General features: G+C 40.1%; 1 protein-coding gene across 1 annotated transcript; it reads right to left on the bottom strand.

Annotated features, from left to right (window-relative positions):
* Positions 1-2,224: 2,224 nt before the first annotated feature.
* On the bottom strand, positions 2,225-20,916 carry snx25 (sorting nexin 25). Its single transcript, XM_079480226.1, has 19 exons — positions 20,048-20,916; positions 19,423-19,507; positions 14,184-14,400; positions 13,622-13,794; positions 13,322-13,508; positions 11,610-11,680; positions 10,347-10,537; positions 9,401-9,532; positions 7,682-7,957; positions 6,354-6,518; positions 5,915-6,046; positions 5,593-5,733; positions 5,393-5,506; positions 5,098-5,259; positions 4,897-5,014; positions 4,268-4,334; positions 3,906-4,087; positions 3,518-3,618; positions 2,225-2,704 (listed from the first exon to the last, which is right to left on the bottom strand). Exons 1-19 carry the CDS (start codon positions 20,348-20,350, stop codon positions 2,639-2,641), a joined length of 2,883 nt encoding a protein of 960 aa, XP_079336352.1. The 5' UTR covers positions 20,351-20,916; the 3' UTR covers positions 2,225-2,638.
* Between the last annotated feature and the right edge of the window lie 205 nt (positions 20,917-21,121).

Genomic DNA, 21,121 nt, shown 5'->3' with positions numbered 1-21,121 from the left:
TTCTGGCAGATGGATGGGAACCAGTAACACCATGTAAATCCTACTGGAATGAGACACAAAACACACAACATTGAGGGACTTTAAACAGCAAATGGTTCAAAAGTCTGTAACGGAATTTACAAGGTGAAATGGAAATAATTTGAGAGGTTTATTTTGATTATAAAACATCATACAAGCAGTCAGATGACCGCATGATGTTTAATCTAAAACACAAAGCAAAACCAGCTGTGGCACAGATAACGCTAAAAACTAAAAAAAACATGGATGTCAGCACAGGTACATCTGTAAGATGTCTGCTAAAGATCTGGAGAACATCTTAGAAAGAGCTGTTGTACATCCATTCTAAATCACACACGTCTCACAGACGTCTTCTAGAGGTCTATAGGACATCTGACAGCAGACGTCTCACAGATGTAGAGCAGATGTCTTGCAGATGAAAATCAAGTAGATGTCTGCCAGATGTACATGTGCTACCAGGGACATATTTGATTTTAATTCTTAAGTTCGGTTTAACACAGTTAGAGTAAAAAACACATTACAGAATATCTACTCGTCTACCACAGCTGCCGGAGCTGGAGTTGATGGAGATGAAACTCTTGAAAGAATTCGATGACTTCTCTCCTGAAATGAGGGTTCTGAAAGTAAGTAGATTGGAGGCAATAATCCACATCATCAGACCACTCAATGTACACGTGACCTTGATTATCCAAGACGAAGAGGAACTGGTGCCCAGAACAAGAAATAAATGATTTCCAGGCTGGACTTGGAAAATCCTCCACACAAAATGTTCGAGACGCTTGAATCTCACGGCTAAAAATAATATTAGGCAGAGCAGGCTCAGTATCCACACAAAACCAATCCTTTTTATAGTCATTGTCCAACGCTTCAGTGGGTAGAAGACTGTGATGTAGCGATGCCCTTTTATGAGGACCATAAAGAAGATGCTGCTGTGTCGAGAGCTGTAATGACACAACACATAAAACTACCTAAGATCCATTCAGCCATCGGATTATAGGCCCAAAAGGGCGATGACAAAAGAAACAGCAGGTCAGCTAGGGCGATGTGAAAGAAGCTCAATATTCTTCACCGATAGTTGTAGTTGTAAACCAATATTGCAAAGAAAAAGTACAAACTAGGGATGCACTGATATGGACATTTTGGCCGTTAACAATAACAGATGATTCTTTAACATCGGAAGCCGATAACGATATATTGTCTGATATACAGTATCTAGATATCAATATAACATTCCCTAAGACTGAAACAAACGGCAAAAAGAGGACGACTGCTTTTATATGAAAGACATAAGAAGTTTAACTAGAGGAATTGATATAGTGGTATTTATCGGCTAGAATATATCGGCCTAAATTGTATTATCCGATACTTATATGTCTGATCATTAAAGCGCATCCAGAGTACAAAATGAACCCAAAACCTGCACAACTATGTCCACAAGGCTGTAGGAATACACACAAGGGCTTAAGAAAGTAGATTCCTTACATTCAATATAAAAGGGAAAAAAGAGAACTGAAAAGAGACTTACTGCTGTCAATAATCTCTTCCATTGTGTTTCAGATCTGTGAAGAGTTACAGAGAGAAGAAACGATGTCTTCATTTCCTGGAAACGTCTACAGATGCACGACAGGTGGGAAAAAACAAACCTCTTCTCAAAGAAAACACAATCACTTTCACCAAAACCTGATCTGGATTCAACATTTGACATTCACACACGTGTAGACTTGCGTACAGATCAACGCCGCTAATGAGGCCTATATGATTAAAAATGATGTATTTAGTTCAGTCTTTTGAAAAGCTCTCCATATTTCAGTGACGTATTTCCTGATGGATCGTGACATCATATGAAGATCTGGCAGGCTGTCAGGGTAGATACACAGATGTCTGGATGTTCTGTATGACCGGATGTTAATGAAAAATAATGCATCAATCCCACAATTCCATTTTGCACTTAGTCACAAGAATACTAGGAGAGCATCTTGCGGTTTAAAAGCACAAAAGTGAAAATCAACTGATTGTAAAGTGTTTACGGTGTTAGGCAGTTTTTATTTCTGTCATTTGAAGTGCAAGATGTGGCAAACACATCAGATCGTCTCCTTGCACTGATCTCTGAACAAGATCAAAGATCTTTTTTAGTCCAAATCAATTTTCATTCATTACAAGTGGAGTAAAACGTATTTGGTACATCGAAGACATGACACATTATGAATCGTCTTTTGTCATTTATTGCTTATAAATGCTCAAGTCTAATGTTGGTAAAAATAAAATTCTATAATAATATCACAAACAAAACCTTCACGATAACTGTACATGACATATTGCACGATTAAAAGCCTTCATAGTGATCACAATAATACGTGAAGAGTTCACCGAGCTCCTCTGTTATTCACATTATAAAGCACACGCTCCTCTCTGAAGAAAGACATAATAAAGAGATAGAAGACAGCAGATGGCAGTGACGCGTCCCGTTCATCCCACCGCACCAGAGAAAAACACATCAACACAAACATATTCATGTGAGATCCAGCACTACACAAACAAGTGTTTGAGAAATCAAAAGACAGAATGGTCCGTGAGAGAGAGAAGAGAGATGTGAATGAGAGGTGGTGATGTCATCCGATGTTCAGGTCTGCGCAGGCTCCACCTTCAGCTCAGGATAGAGTTCTTTCAGAAGCATCTCCATCAACACCTGAATGACAGAAAGACGCCGGTTAATCCCCAACTGATCAGAAGAGAGAATTTACCATCTGAACTATAGTATTGATTCTGCATCGCATACATTTCTATGTTTTTTTAGCAATGGGGTGCATTCTGGGATTGCACTGCATTCTTTGCTCTTTATATTATAATATATATTATTAGTAAACTAGATTTCAACAAAATGCTTTAAAGCAAACTTCAGCTCACACGAACGTCAAGACATTTCATGAACTACACTTGGAATAGACATGAATAACACATTTAGAGCTTTACCATACATTATTCTGTGCATCATAATATGATTTATGTTTGTTATATCAATACAATATTTCTATATTACTTCACTTCAGGTTCGCTGTATAAAATTCTCCCGACTTCATGAGCCATTTGCAGTACTTTAACTTTCTCTTCGAATCTGTCATGAGCTGACAGAAAGAGAAAGTCTGGAGTCTACAGACCATAGGGGTCAAAGGTCATGTAAGACAAACACAACACACGCTGTGTTATTCATGCGTTTTAAACAGGAAATGTATCACCCTCATTCCTACATATCAAATATTAGAAGAGATTATTTCCAATAATCATGTTTTTATTTTGTTGGCTGTATTTGAGTTATTGTGGCTTAATTTAAAACAAACCAACTGCAGTTTGATTGATATTATTGGATATATTAAATATGATTTTTGAACATTTTTTTAAAACAGAGTTGTGCCTTTTTGGAAATATACTCTTTGTGTTTTCTCTGCACAATGAAATCTTTGTTTTAGAAGGACGTGAGGTTTATTTCCAGAGAAAGCCTCACATAGAGCAGATGTTTGTTGGCTCTCGCCTCCTGAAGAGCGTTGAAGATCTTGATGATGCCGTTTCTGGCGTTCTGCTGACCCACCAGATTCTGAAGAGCATCTACAAACCAACAGTAACACAATGAGGACACATCAACCACAAACCACTTTTATTATAAATAAATGAAAGCACACATCAACGATACTGAAACAAGGACCTGTGTGAAATATTACTGAGAAGAACGGTTTCTTATATTACAGCAATAGACGACTGTGAATCTGTGTGTCTTTACAGAAGAGCTCAGACACATTTTAAGGGTGATATTTTATGTTTTTAATGTAATATGTTGAGCATCCTCATCGGAAGGGAATTTTCCCATAATGCCAAAACCAAAGTTGCTCTGTCACCTGGAATATTATCCAGAAGTTTCTGTTGGGCTCTCTCCTTGGTTTCTCTGCGTTCGCTCTCAGAGCGGCTTTTGTTATGAGGTGCCAGTTTCCCGTCGGGCCAAAACGTGTCACGGAAAATATTAATGTAGTAAACCAACATCTGCTCATTGAAAATCCAGTTGACCGTGTCTCTGATCTGCCTGCACAGAGAGACATTCACATCTGTTTAACACTCTTTCAGCAATACACAAATACTCATACGACATTGAGAAATATAAAAACAAAATAAGCAAACTAGCACACACAACAAAACATGACAACACATTTTGATCTCATCTGTTTTTACACATAAACTCTTGATGTCATGCAGTTATTCTTACTTATTGATGGTCCTTCCAAATGTGACTTGAACAAGTGCTATCAGCGTCTTCCTCACCCATTTGAACACTACAGAGAGAGAAACACAAGAAATAAACAGATCAAAAATATTCAAAAACAAACAGATCTGAAGCAACACAACCCTGTCCCTTCACACAGTTTAAATGGAGGGAATAGATTTATTTCTTTGTTTTTTATTCATTCATTCGCTCTCAAACCAACAGCACTATTCACTGCACTTCTTTAGTTTGAATTATTTTGCACTTTCTGTAGATCTGAACCAGATTCAATGTGAAACACTTGTTCACACACACACACGGACACGGACACACGCAGACACATGCGTACGCACACACGTTCAAACATACACGCACACACAAAAACATGCGCGCGCGCGCACACACACACACACAAAAACACACGCGCACGAACGAACACACGAGCGCACACACACGGTGCATTTCAGCCTATCCCTAAACCAAACCATCACACAAACCTTTCTGCATTTTTACTTTTCAAATAAACATAATTTCCTTTGATCTTTAATGTGTTTTGTTCACTGGGGCAAAAACATGTCCACACAACACAAGGTTCACCAGGACCACAGACACACAGAGGATGGTTTACTCACTGCCCCGGAGTTCAAAGATTTCCCCGATCAGCATGAAACAGGGTTCAGCCAGAGCATCTTTCTTTCCATCAGTCTCATCACCATAATCAGACAGATCGCTGTCATCGTCTGCTTCATCCTGACAAACACAAAAGCATCCTCCTGAAATCTACAGTCTGACCAAGAGTGTCATGAGATGTGTGTGTGTGTGTGTGTGTGTACCTCTTGATGTGAGAAGAAATCTCCCGGCAGTTTCTCCAGGAATGAGGCGAGAGAGAAGGAGGATTTCTTCTGGATGTCGATGACCTTCAGATGTTCTGGAGATGGGCTCAGAAAGGCATACAGGGCTTCGCTCTGACACATGCGCTCATCCGTCAACACTTTCTATCGAAGACACACGCAAATAAAACAGGAACGTCATCTCAGAATCACCGTCCGGGAAACAGAAAACGGCCATTATAAGAGCACTTCACTGCAATACACATACTGTCCCATCAAACTGGATTCAGGAACTCACCTGTAGAACCGTGTTGAGCTGAGTTTTGGATTTGTCCATGAATTTTTGGTCGATGGATTTAAACGGCAGTTTGCTGAGCGAGGGAAGCTGCACTTTCTTAAGTAACGGAAAACACTGCAGAAAAGAGAGAAGCGTCACTTACGTCTGAACGACTCTGTGGTATTTTATCGGACACATCCAGACAGAAACATCAGCCGTACCTCCGTCAACTTCCTGTGCAGAGCCTGAAACTCGCTGAGCCTCCGGACGACGCTCCAGCAGGTATTTTGAGAATCATCTCTTTCCGAAAGACTCACGGATACGGAGTAACACGCCATCTGCTCTCCGTTCTCTTCAGAAGCCTGAAACACACACACATCATATTATAATACACACACACACACAAGATGACATTTGACATTTCTTCTTCAACAAACAAAACAAAAGGACACAAGTATGAAAAGCCCTTTTCACTGCATATCTGCATATGTCAATATTCAAGTGAAATATGGATTATGGCAAGACAGAATGAATGAAGCGGACCTCTGTGCCGTGGATTACAGCTCTCCACGAGCCCAAGTTCTCACACCAGCAGTCTGTGCGTGAGATGTGAAGCTGGAGATCGCCGTGTTCCTTCTCCATCGCTCCGATTTCATCCTTCAGCAACGTCACGATCTAAACACAGATCTACACATGACTCTCTGAACTACAACACGAGAGAATCAAACTCAGAAAAATCAATCCCCGCTCTAATGGACGCAATCAAACCACACACATTTATACATTTAGCAGGCGCTTTTATCCAAAGTGACTTACAGTACATTAGAAATATAAAGTATCTGTTTCCTGGAAACGAAACCCTTCATCTACATTTCTGTCTCTGTGTGTTAAAATCTCAAACTGGCTACTGGTCATTGGTCACACTGATATTTCATGTGCATCGGATAAAATGAACTGAAAAGACGTAAAACACACACGGCACCTTCTTATCGGGTCGTGGTGCGTTCTGAATGGAGCCGAGGGCCTGACGTTTGTACTCCAGTCTCTCGTACAGCTGCTGGAGTTTACTGGCGGCGTAACTGGCCTGTTTATTGATGCCTTTACTGCCTTCATCCAGAGCCACGTCAGCCCCCTCCGTCACCGGACCCTGAACGTGACAGAAACACACGGGTCACTTCATCATTACGGTTACAGTAAACAATGCTTAGTCATTTATTTATTCCTTCATATATTTAGTTATTTTATCATTCGCCTGCCGCCAAGACTTTACGAGGCCCTAAGCAGAATTTTATTTGGGGGTCCCCCAGTGCCCCAATACAATTGACTTTTATCAAAGTTTGATTATTTAAACCGAACAAACTCAATTTTATTAGTTGAGGTTGTATTAGAATGTCATAAAACTAAAACACACAAACCTTGCATTACAAGTGTATTGTGACCGTCAAAACATTTCATAATTTCATTGCATCTAATTTTAGGTGAACTGTCCCTTTAAATATGAGCACACACCATCAGAAGGTCGTGGAATTTATTGTTCAATGCATTTAACTATTTGCAAAAAATATTTAAATAATCTTTTTTATTTTATAGTAACCACAACCTAGAGACACCCTTTTAAAACCACACAGCTCTTGAGGATGATTTCATCTTGTTTTTGTTTTATTTATCTAGTGTATTTACTTGATAAACATTAAATACATTTACAATATGCACAAATTATTCTTTACCTTATCCGAAATAAAACGCTTAATTGTCAGATAATTATACATTACTTGAATCACATAAATGACATAATTTTCATCTAAATAAGCATTTTGTCATCAGTGAATACTGTCGGATGTTCAATGTTTATCCTATTGTTGTTGTTGTTGTTGTATAAACTCAAACAAAATGATTTGACAATGATTTTACGTGAAGCAATTTCCACTCAATAAAATTACATTTTAAACCTGTGAAATCAATGAAATGTTCAAATTGTGTAAATTTAACTCAAATATTTCTTTTAGAATTCAACAAAAATATTAAGGGTTTATTAAAAATATAAAATATATTACAGATTGAATTGGTTAATTAAATACTTTTTTTTTCATTATACTTCGATTATCGATGTAGATTTTAGAGAAGTAAACTGTTGGATTTTTAATGAATGTTTTTGAAAAACAATCAGTTAAATGTTTAAAAAGCTGTTTATTATTGTGATATTTACTAAGCCACATGAATAATTTCTGTAAGCCGACACAATCCTGACCATAAAGTAGCTTTACTTTGAAGAAGAAAAGGAGAATAAGAGAGAGAGTTTGATAAACTCACGGTCTCGTCTCTTTCTTCACTGCTGGACTGTGAGCTGCTCCTCTGCTCCTCTCGTTTAATGAGTCTCTCGTACAGGTCGCTCACCAGGAATGATGGGTAATATCTCTCTTTCATGGTCTCGTAAACATCTCCCTGGATCCTGAGGAACACGTCTGTACCCTTGTTTCCCACCAGCGTCTGCTGGATCTCTTTATAAAGAGCTTTCTCCACCGGGATCTCTCTGCTCTCCACAAAGAAGTTCTGATAGATCTCTCCCACCAGCTGTGCCACTTCATTCTACACACAAACACAGAACATGAGGACATGGCCGACATGAATCAAGACACCAGAAACGCTTCTTCAAGACATTATTAACCAGACTTGAAGGCTAAACAGCTGCTAAATGAACGCTGATGGGAAAAAACAGACCACGTGATGATCCACACGTCAGGTTACTTTCACACAACAACAATATATTAAACACCGACGACAGGAGACAGAGGGTTCACGAAACAACAGTTTTAGCCTTTTTAAAGAAATCCTCAATGATGCAATATATAACCTTTTCTTCTTCTAGTATTCACCTTAAAACACAAAAAGCTAAACGTTTAGGGATTATAAATTCACCTTGTACTTCAGGAAACAAATTCAACTATTTTATTGAATTATATTATGCAGAAATGAACTATATGTAAAAACTGCTTTGTCACAAACTCAACTGACAGGCAGAAATTGCATAAAATATATGCCTTGTTTTTATCAGTCATAGTTTTAATCAGTCGTAGTGCTAGGCTTTAATGGACTAGTTTGATGCACTTATGTATTTTGTTACCTATGTTGTTATAATTGCTTCCAATGTTTCCTCATCTGTAAGTCGCTTTGGATAAAAGCGTCTGCTAAATGACTAAATGTAAATGTTTTCACAAGTCTAATAGAGTGTTCACAACAAACGCGGTAAATGGCGCTATTCGCGTGTAGTTGGACGCTTGAACACTGAGTTTACTCGCATCATTCGCGTGTGAAATTCGCTTCATTACAGACACTTCTGCTTCTGCCGCTCGCTCATGGCTCTACTAGAGCAAGCTCCTGATTGGTTAACGTGGCACGAATTTTCGCCAAAGTTCAGATTTTTCGCCGTTGACTCATTTGCGCTAAACGCACCGCAAGTAGGTCATCTCGTCTTTGCATTGACTTGACATGTAAATCACTCGTGCTTAACGCTTCATTGGCGTTTGGTGTGAAGACACTATAAGATTCACATACATACAACAACATACGTTCCTAAAAATAAAGGTGCTTCACGGTTCCATAAGAACCTTTAACATCTGAAGAACAAAAATGGCTGTTTAAATTATATAAAGGGTTCTTCTTGTTTCATTACAGAACCTTTGACTGAATGGTTCCTTTTGGAACCAAAATGTCTTTGGCATCGCTCAATAAAATACGACTTACACTCTTAAATATAAGGCTCTTAAAGGTTTCTTCACAGCGATGCCATAGCGACACCACTTTTGTAGGCTTTTCTGTACGTCAGTAGTTGGTGATGTCACTTTGAAGTCAAATTGTCAAGTACTCACACATGCCCTCATCATTTCACAAATGTTTTTCTAGTTTCCGCGGGGTAAATATCATTTTCATTGTCATGTCATGTTTTGTTGAAGGCGTGTTGTGCAAACAGTCAGGTGATGTGGTTTTATTGTGGTGTTTTAGTTCTGGTGGTCACAGGTGTCTGTTTCTGACCTTGTTGGCGTTCTTCAGCATCTCCACCAACTCCCAGAAGCTTATGAGAGCTCTCTTATCCACACGCTCCATATAAACACGGAAGTGTTCACGAAACACTGAGTTTGACATGATCTCTTCAAACTGAAGTATCTGTGAGAACACAAAACACATCACTAACAGACAAACAGCTTTATTCATCTCCAGACAGCCGTGATCACTAATCTGGTGACTGAAGCATCTGAAGATAAGCTTCGGGCATATACAGTCTTCTTACTCCAATTCTCAACGGTCATCTCTGACAATAATGATTTATAATAACGGGAAACATCACCTCGACATCATTTGACTTGTACACATGTAATATATATATATATAATATACATTTTATGATTGTAAATGAATGCTTCAAACAGAGATGGCAGAAGGAAAACAATATCATTGAATAAATACAATTTATCAAGAATTGGTCTTTGTTACTGAAACAAAATGAAACTGCTTCGGACTGAATATTACACATTACATCCTCTCAATATCTATAAACGATCCGAGTGGATTCGAGAGAAGCACTGAAATTATGATGCTTTCATCATCTGACATTTTTAATGAAGCGTGAGGTTTTCTTCTGTGTTTGGTGAATGAAGCGAGAGATGTGTCCTGTAACAACCCAACACGCTGTTAAACTCAAAGACAGAGCCGCCTGTGTGAATCACAACAGCCTAAAGCTACAGCAGGTCACACGACTGACTGAAAGGTCAAAGCATCACAACACACTTATCAATAGAACACACACACACAGAGAGAGAGAGAGAGAGAGAGCGAGAGAGAGAGAGAGAGAGAGAGAGAGAGCGCTCCATCAGGAGTTTTATATGATGTTAAACACACACATGCTCATATAAAAAAATGTCTTCATGGCAAATGTCAGAAACGAACCCTGTGAGTCTGTGAGTGTGGTTTGTAGTTTTACCCGTTGGCTCTGTGGACCGTCCCCATCCTCCTGAGCTCCGTCTTCCTGCTGCTCGTAGTTCGGACCCCCGAGGAGTCGAATGCGTTTCTCGCACCGCTTCTTAGCCACCGTCAGCTGGTTTATATACCGCTTCATGTTTCTGGCACGTAACACGTCTGCTTTCAGCGCGGCCGCCTCTTTACCTTTACTGTCTAAAGACAGAGAGAGAGAGTAAAACACATATGAGGTGTGCAACAGGTTTGACTTCCTTCAGTTTGACGCGTGTTATATTCACACAAACAGCCTTGACACAACATACAGGAAATACAGTTTATACACAACATTCAAGAGAGTTTGGTTCCAAAATGAGAGAACTCAAACTGCAGTTGGTTAGTTTGGATTTCAGCCATAACACCTCAAACATACAGCTAACTAACATAATAAAACACATATTTTAGAAAATCCTTAAAAATTGAGTTTGTCTTCATTTACACTCCTTCCAGTTGCTCCAAATCTGTAAATGTGTTTGTTCTGATGAACACAAAGGAAGATATTTGGAAGAATGTAGAAAAGCAAACGGTTCTGGGGCACTTTTTCCAACTATGGGAGTCATTTGGGTCCAAGAACAGTTTACAAGCATTTGTCCAAATATCGTTCTCCGTGTTCAACCAAACAAAGAAATGTATACTGGTCTGGAACAACTAGATACTGTGTTTTCATTTTTGGGTGAGTGTCCCTTTAATGTCATTCCAGACTTCAGAAGATAAAAGCTGATTCATCATTTAGTTCATTGATCCAGAAACATCAGCGGGTCAATGACCTGTGAATGCGTGACTGTGTTTTCTCACTCGCATGACACTGCGCATGAATCTAACGCTTTTCAAACTCAAAGGTTCAAAAGGATCATCACTATATTTCTTTTTAAATATACAATAAACAATCAGCACAAATATTTATTTATAATAAAGGAGAACTATTCATTTTATTTAACATTCATTTAATATTACACGTCGTCGTCAAAGGCGCTCGGCTGGAAACACACGGAGAGGAACATCCTCTGCTTCCTCTCACAGCTCGCATCACCAGTAATAAAGCTGACTGTGAATAAACAGCCTCCACCCAAAACCAGAAACAACACTGTGACGACAAAAACAGCTTCAACTCGAGAGTCTTTCAACGAAATATTCAACATAGAAATGAAAGTCATGTTGCTTTCTGGACACACATCCCTCTCCTCACCCGACACAAAAACACAAGCACAGATATGAAGTCATGTCTTCTTACCTTTCTGTCTCTTTAACTGTGGAATACTGCTGATGGTCGTGGCCTGAATGATCTCCACAACGATCTGATACCTGCAGACGAAAAAAAACACAAAATATCACAGTCACGATGGAGAAAATCCCTGAAACAACGCTGACGAGAATTCACCCGGATCACATCCCAGAGATGATCCTCCTCTTCCACCTTCAGGTTAAAACCTGACCATCCACTTCATCATATTCTTCATCATATCAGATTATTTGTTGTTTTAATGTTTGTATCAAAATTACATGAAGATGAAACTGATCTTGTTTCTTATGAACTCTTTTAAATTGTCAAACTAAAGTGTGTCTTAGAAACTCACAGATCAGATTCACAGTCCTCTCTTCATCTCATCATGTCAGAAGTTAAAAATCGCTTCTACTAGACGTCACATTGTGATGAAAATTGGAGGAATTCCTCATTCTCAGTGAATGGATGAAACGGTTCCTGTGATATAACGGTTCATGTGAAACGCTGAATATTCACAACACACTTTCTGTTCTCAGTGAAACTACTTTTGAACGTTGAACGTTCGATCTAAATCATTTGAGAACATTGCAAGTAAGGACGAGAGTGAAATGATGTGTGGTGTGTCTTGACCACATGAAGGAAATCCTTCAAAAACAGATGAATGTTTGTTGTCTTTAAAGAGAGACTTCGTGCTGACTCAACCGGCATAAATCTTTATATAGAAATCATCTCCCTCTTTAAAATAATGAGGCAAAAACCCAAGCGTTTCTCCCTTCATCTCATCACCGTCTCCACCGTAGTGTGTTTAGCTGCGTCGCCTAGCAACAATCTCAACACCCGACTCCTCGTCTCCTCCTGGTGTGAAATGAGACGGAGGCTCACTTTTTCTGCACACAATGCACAACCTTTTCCTGCATTCTCCCTCTCGCCCTCTTTTATTCAGCCATCAAGCACAGACTGTTTAACTCTTGGTGGACATCAGATTCAGAGCTGAAGATGCAGACCGTTGTCATGGAAACAAAGAGTTCAAAATATTAAAACCGAGAGATGAGCAGTGTCTGTCTGTTAAAGTGATCATTTCTACTTTTAGAGATGAAGATTTGTACAAAGCTTTCTTACAAGAACAGATTCTCCTTTAGCTGTTTGTTTCATGTGTTCCTCAGAAAGCTTAAAGGACAAATACTGAGAACGTGTCTTTTAACAGTCGCACTAGTGTTTTCTCTTTCATCGCTGAGCAACGAGAGGAAGACAGATTTCTCCTCTAAGCGATGCTTTATTTCGTTGCAAATTGGGGTCAGAACGCTGGAGTCAGACGCCGGCCGATCCATCTCCATCGTTTCTAGCTGCGATCAATGCAACCCAAAAGTTTGTCTGAGAGTTGAAATGCCACCGTCTCACGAGTCACATCCGCAACAAACCTCAAATGACAAATTCTCCCCTCTGACCCGCGGACGACAACAACAACATCGGAATTAACGACAGTGTGGACTTCAGTTCGCCTGTTGAATCTCCTGACGGACTGAAAGAAAAATGGCTTTCAGCGCGACTATTTCTGTCCGGAGATTAATTGGTTGGGATGTGGCGAGATGGTCGAGTGAGTCATCCAGTAACTCATGCTTTTAAACACACACACACACTATAACATGAATCAATAACCTATTTATATGACTGTCGAGTCCAGCTGTCAGGAAGTGATTATAGATCCAGAAGGATGTTTGTACCTGAGCTGTTTGAGGAACTGGACGTCAGAGCTGCTGCTGATGAGTTTGATGAACTCCTCGTAGGACGGAGCGTACGTGTACGCTTTCTTATGATGCTCGTTCACCTGCTCCCTGTGTTCTAACTGAGCCAACAGCATACGGTTAATGTAGTCCGGATCACTCAACACGTCCACCAACGGCTTCAACGCTGCACACACACACACACACACACACACAAATCTCAATCAAACACACAACTTTTTTCCACCGATTCACAGGCCATCATAAAGTATTAAGGTGTAATGAGAACTTCCGTGTCACCTTTAGTAGCAACAACTTCGACCAGCAGAAGTCGCAGACTGCGAGAACGGGCGTCCCGCGCGGGAAGCAGACGCAACATGAGCAGACGAGCGCAGCTGCGCAGAAAGCGCAGCTCTTCGTCGGGACTGCGCAGACAGGGATGAAGCGGAAATGGTCTCGGCGCCTCCTCTAGTCTGCAGAAACAAAGAGAAAGAAGAATCATGACGTATGAAGAGAACAATATTAAAAAAAGAGATAGTTTTTGATTCCTGTGATCACGTGGAAAATGTGGACGGCATAACTGAATCCAAGCACATAAACAGAATTCAGTCTGGTACACGATGTCACACAATTTGGATATAATAATATATATGTTTTTTGTAAATGATTTTTGATTAATAAAACTGAAACAAAAATGACCTCAGAATAGATGAAAACAAAACTCCAGAAGAGTCAGATGTAATACTCCATTACTGCTTCAAAAACATCCCAGCATGCACCTCAAGAGATCAGTCGACAGCTGACAGTCTGGGCATAGTATATTCCTTTAAAATGAAGTGATGAACCTGTGTTTGGGTCTCACCTGCTGTTAGCGGCTTTGAGGTCACAGAAGTGTGTGTGGAGGGACTTGACCGTGTCATTACAGACTAAATTCACGACGTCCACCTCAGAAAGACGCATTCGCAGCTGTTTGGTCATTTCCCAGACGTCCTCAGACAACATCTGATACAGCTGGCCCTCATCGTGACTCAAGGGGACGTACCACGACAGAATGTAGTCCCTGTAGCTGTAGTCAAACACTGAAGAGAGAGACAGAGAGACTTTATTCCTCCATATCAGAAAAACATCATTACACGGCGGTCTGGCAACACCGCAATCCACACGTGACCAAACCTCAGGGATCATCACAGAGAAGATTTTAAACTATTTGGGGTATTTTGTGTAAATGTAATAGCAAAATCCAACCAATCACGATGAAGGACGTGCGTTTAGTGTCCCTGTTCACTCAAATCAAATCAAATATTGACCTAAAGATTATTGGAAAAACCTGATATGTTTAAAGCAGTAAAACTGTAATAATAAACAAAAACTCAAATTAATTCATCTCAAATAGCAACAATGAAAATAAAACAAATTATAAAATAACAAAAGCATATACTAAAATTGCTTAAATAAACACAAAATCTCAAAATAAAAGCGCATTTAAAATATTAATAAAACTAAATCAAAACAGTGTTAGTTGAGAAATGCTGTGTGATTACCTATAATATTAACATCACAAAACATATTAAATGAAATATTAAATATACACAGACGTTTAGGGCTGCGCGGTTGATTTCTGCTTCCCACAAATAACGGATCATAATCAGATAATGTCAGAAAATCATCGCAAAGCTTCGTAAAAAAATTACTTTTTTAATACTTTTTTGCAAAACACACTGACAAACATGAGTGGTGTCCAATGATTTATAAATAAAACAAGAAATAGAAGCAAAGTCATAAAATGTTCATTTTTGGTGTGGGGTGTTTAGATGATTGATTGCGTAATGTCTGCTTTGCTATACGGTCTTGAAGAAGTTCACTGACAGCAGATAATAACATGTTCATTGGCTGTAAAGTATAGGCTTCATAAACACGCTGAAGTAAAATACAAACAAAACTGACAAAATAATCTTGTTTATTAATCGTGATTCAAATCGAGCAAAATAATCCTGATGGTCATTTTAGCCGTAATCGTGCAGCCCTACCGATGTTGACACGATTGTGACACACACATGATCATCTGTTATTAGTGTCTAAAGCTAATGAGCAACATTAACCGCTGTCACACAGATGGAGACCTCAAACTGAGATTATACGATGTCCAATCAATGTCCAGATACATTACACACACACACACACACACAGCTCCAGGAGACAGATGGCATGATTGTGATGCCAGACAAACACACTGCACATCATCATCATCAGCATCAGTCTGATTCCTGCAGTCACACAGACGTCCTGCATCAGCTTCCCAAATCTCAGCTCACGGGCATTTTTCCTCCAGACTGTGAATCACATCTATTTATATCCTCTGTGACCTCATAAAAAGTGCTGACTTCCCTCCGCTGAGCGTCAGCTTCCGTTTCTCTTTATAAAGCTTCACATCTGAAATAATCTCACTCAGCTTTCTCCTAAACACCGGTCACAAACAGAACTTCAACTTCTTCAAAATGACCTGGCATGATGATGGGGGACAGGCTAAAAACTCTTCTGATGACCGCCGGGATGTCACATCGTGCCCAAACCATGCGTGAAATTTCATTCATATCATCCTACTTTGCCTTTATATATATATAACCTTATATATAATGTACATAATGCACGATATGCCAATTATGTAATATAATGTGATATAAATAAACACAATTACGCATATAGTGCTAATTTTACATACATAAGAATATTGGAGAATCCAGTTTTGCACAATGGTTAAATCTTTCTCTCTCTCTCTCTCTCTCTCTCTCTCTCTCTCTATAAATAATCTGTGCCATCAAATTTTAACGTTGGCCAAAAAAGCAGAACACACAAAATAAACTTACCTCAAAATGAATTTGACTGATAACTTTATTTGTTCACTAAAAAAACACTCAAATAGACATCATGACAATATTGTTACCATGATGTAAAAATATAATACCGTGCCATATTTAATGGCAATATTCTGTTTCAATTGCATATCCACACATGAATTATAAAGCACTACTGTAAGAGTAAGACCAAGACTTTGAGGGGCCGAGACCAGCACTCCCAAAATTCAGTCAAAAGATCCGCAACACACTAAAAAGTCATAATAAAATAATAATAGAAGTAACTTGGGTGATTTATTGTGTAAGATGTTTTATGCTCCATGTTTTATCACCAACCTACTGTAACATTTTACAATGTTTGTGCAGGTAAACATTCCAACAACTAAACCAGTAAATACCCAAGATACCCATACACAGTCTGTGACCTTCAACACAATAAAACTAATGAAGTCCCTGAATGTTATCTAATCAATAGCAAAATAGCTGTGTGCTGCTCAGAAACACACCAAAGTTCACATTTGTTCTAGATGTGTTTGGGACTCGCCAAAATGCAACAAAAACTTGTGTTTAACTGTGTCTAAAACATTAATCACTTATTAAAATTACAAAATCAATATCACATCAGATGTTATCAAATAAAATAAACAACATCGCATACAAGTACCTTTTTGCAATCACATCTCGGATATTGTGGTGCTTTGTGTGTATTCATTTTGTTGATAGACTTCTTTTAGACAATCTCCCATTCTTCTCTTACCAGCAGTAGGAGTAACACAAGTACCAGCAGAATCAAATAAGGAGCAACTGGTGAATGCTTTTGAAGCCAGAAGTTTAACGCCCAATCGCATGAACGATTTCAACACATAAATCAGCAATTTAGTGTAATTCTCACAGTTGTGGTCTTGAAATAAAATCCTGAGACTACTATAGATGAACTTGTACTTCTGCGACGGACCTGTGTCGGTTTTCATTCATACTTCTGCGTCGTTGTCCGTGTCGACAGGCAATGACCACTAGGCATCAGCACGAGCATTAACTGAACTTCAGTCTCAGTCCAAGACCGAGACCAAAGACAATCGAGACCAGGACATATAAATTGGTCTTGAGACCGGTTTCAAGTACTACAAAACTAGTACATACTACATAAAATTCACAAGTATCCCTGATCTGCTCGTGTCTTTCTTCTCTAGCGTGTGTGGAGTCAGTTTGGCTCTATGCGAGTCATGTAAAAGTGATTTAGTCTGTCTGTAAAACCTGATCCGGGGTCAGTAATGTGCTTAAGCGGCTAATGGGTCAGGTACATGAGATGGAAATCTGAGGTCGGTTCTGATCGATTCTGCAACCATCAGCATTACCATCGCACATTTAAGCCAATCCAACATCAGGGCATGTGTGGTGTGTGTGAGAATGAGCCTCTGTTACTGGGATCAGTATGGCTCATCCGTGTCTGTGTTGGTAACAGGGTCTCCAGTGTACCAAACACTAAGAGGATCAAGCCGTCACAAGCGAGCCGAGCTCATTATTATAATCACAAACTCAATCACAGAATGACCTGTGCACGAGTCTGAACTTCTGCCATGTTATTAGCTGTCACGTCATGTGACCAGTTTAGCGAGGAAAATGTGCACCCGTCATCATCTGTGATGCAATCTAGCTGAAGTTCTGTTCCTTCACAACAAACTGTTTGAAGATGATGAAGTTTGTCAGCTCACTGCACAGCGGTTGTGTATTTTAATCTCGCTGATGTAAAGTACTGTACAGATACTGAAATCAGACCAAAAGCTTTGGGATGAAAAAAGCTCTTGAGAGAACCATCAATATAAACTCTGTGTGTGTGTACATTACAGTGACCGGCCGAACGGTTCCAATGAGAAGAACGACACAAACATATCAAACACCGTCTGAGGTCGAGTGAGGGGACAGAGGAAGAGTTTATTATAGTTCAGGACAAAAGGAAAGTATCCGTTCCTGTTTTCATTTCCATGACAGATAACAACACCAAAAAGTATTTACACACTAAAAAATGTGAAGACGTGAAGGCACTTATTTGTTAAAAATGGCATTTGGACACATACAGCCAGTTAAAGGTCAATGTAGAAACAGAGCACAACGTTCTGGAGAAAATCTCTAAGGCGTTCAGTTTGGACTGTTCAAGCATGTTCTGGGACTGATGCAGGATTTTACCCATGATGCTTTCTGATCCACGTCTCTAATCTCAGCTCTTGGCATCTAAAGTATTGAGATTCCTGCTTGTTGAAGGAAGTTTAAGTTTGACTGTCAGAGGTGAAATATCATGAGACTTAGATCCTAAACAAACCTTTCCTCACCCTCACGTCTCGCCAAAACAACGCGACTTTCTTCATGAAAGGAATTTAAGAAAGATCAAACATTGTCAATTTACCAGCAACTGTCAAGGTGCCAAATCAGACATACTGTAAGAAAGACGTATCATAAAAATAGTCCACGAATCCTTCTGATTTCTTCATTCTTATTTTGAGTTTCACAGAAGACAGAGAGTCATGCGGGTTCAGTAAGACATGCAGACGAGATGTTAATCTAAACAAACTTTATTTAAATAAGCGAGGGGGATTTCGACATGGATACTTCCTTATAACAGATAGTCTGTACTCATAAGATGTTGGAGTATTCAGTCAATTGTTTGGAAAACACAATAATGTGCAGAGAGTTTATTAATGTGTGTCTGTTCAAATAAAGGATTGAGTGACAAACAAACAAGTTTTATTTCAGAATGAAAATTCAACAGTTTTCATCTTTCAGCTTTAAATGGAGAAAGACAGCAGATGATTTCACCAGAAACAAAGACAAAACACATTTGTGTGTCTTTATCACTGCAACAGATTGGACAGACTGCTCGAACAGCTCTCTCTCTCTCTCTCTCTCTCTCTCTCTCTCTCTCTCTCTGTCTCTCTCTCTCTCTTTCTCTGTCTCTCTCTCTCTCTCTCTGCCTCGTTCTCTCTCTCTGCCTCGTTCTCTCTCTCTGCCTCGTTCTCTCTCTCTGCCTCGTTCTCTCTCTCTGCCTTGTTTTCTCTCTCTGCCTCGTTCTCTCTCTGCCTCATTCTCTCTCTGATCAAACCTCGACTAGTTATGACTCACAGCATTTAATGCCAATTTGACCACATAACCACTTCCTGTTTACACACTGACGTCACAAGCAAACATGTGCCTCATTCACAACAAACACGGAGAAAACCGAAGCGTTAAAAGACTGTGGATTTCCATGGATCTCACCTTCTTTAAGAGCTTTGTCCACATTCAGAGACATCACAACTCTCCGGGTCTGAGCCGAATCCAGCAGAGGCACACAGAACCGACCCTAGACATGACAGAGAGAGAGAGAGAAAACAGGTCAACACACAAAAACATTCTTTATGATGAAGAAGCCTATAAATGATCCAGCTGAAAGATATTAAAGCATCAGATGCAGGGGTTTGATTTGAACAGGTTCAACAGGTTGTGATCGTCCAATGATGACTAATTTAAGACCATTATTTTGCAAAGTTTCATTACAATTTGTATAAATGAAAAATGATACATATTATAGGGCATAAAAATCATATTATTTATTACCCTTTGGATAAAAGTGTCTGCAAAATGACTAAATGTAAATACAATACAGTATTAACTTAACATGACATCATCTGCTTTAAATATATCTTAAATGATACAAAAATAGGAAACTATATTATTTGTATTGTAATATGTTTTCAACCAAAAACATGAACCTCTAGAAACATTACTGTAACTGATGGTGCTAAAAAGATCAAATGTCTCAATCTATTCCCCCTTCTGTACCTGCCAAAGTTCTCGTGAAGCACATGACACACATTCAGCAGAGATGCTCACCGTCTCTTACCATTAACTTGTCGAATAACTCCAGCAGCTGGCCTGACCGTCTTTTGGTCGTGTCGAACCTGCTGATCTTCGGGGGACTTTTCTTCACCAGCAGCCCGAAGCTGCCCAGCAGGAAGCAGAAGAGCGCAAAGGTCACATAGAGAAAGAGTCTGAGGAAAAACGAGGTGAGCGTGAGTCCTCCAGAGCCGAGCTGCAGGGCGAGCACCGCCGCCGCGACGCCCACAACCAGACACGGGTACAGGGCGCTGGGCATGAGGGCATCCGAGCGCCTGCTTCTGCCGCTTCGGCCATCAGGAGGAGGCATGATGTGACAGCTGGAAATGACATGTCCTCACATGTGCATCAGACCGCGAAGCCCACGCTTCACTCATCACAAACGCGGACGCGCCGAACACCTGAACACGCGCGCGCGCGCTTGCATCTGTAGCGAAACCTTTCATCCAGAGATGACGACGCACGCGGGTAACAATGTTGCGCTGTTACACACGAGACGGAGACGGATGCGTCTGACGCGTTACATTGAAACCAGAGCGACGGAGAAGATGATCGCGACCCGGGCGGCAGCAGGGAAGCTTAACGGGCTGCTAATTCAAATCCTCGGGCGAAAGCATCAAGAGCATTCGAGTGCACGCACAGGGACGCGAGGTACACAAAACAACGCCGATGTTCATAATACAAACACTATAAAGACATCGCCCGGTTACTTTAACTTTCCGCGATGACTCGAGCGTGAAACGGCGCGATTGTTAAACGCCGTAAACTCGCGAACGATCCGAAATGTGACGAAACTTATTTGAAATCCGTCTGCTGTTGTTTTCTAGACGCGTCGCGAATAACGCCGCTGCTACTATGGCGAGATCGCGGCTCATCGATATTATAAAGGGTCTCCTGATAGGTCTCGGCGATTGGCTGGAAAGCTGACGTGGGTGTCTGGGCGGTGGGCGACTGGCGAATGAGCGGTCGCTGAAGGTTCGTCTTGTGAATATTAAGCAGTCACGTGAGCGTATTACGCGTTGATATTCATGAGGTGCGCCTTCGCCGTACTAGGGTAGACAGGACAGATTCTCTTACACGG

Source organism: Barbatula barbatula (genome assembly GCF_947034865.1).
Source record: "Barbatula barbatula genome assembly, chromosome: 18".
NCBI classification, from domain to species: domain Eukaryota; kingdom Metazoa; phylum Chordata; class Actinopteri; order Cypriniformes; family Nemacheilidae; genus Barbatula; species Barbatula barbatula.
Note: the sequence above shows the minus strand (reverse complement) of the source record. Positions and strands in the feature narration are given on the sequence as shown.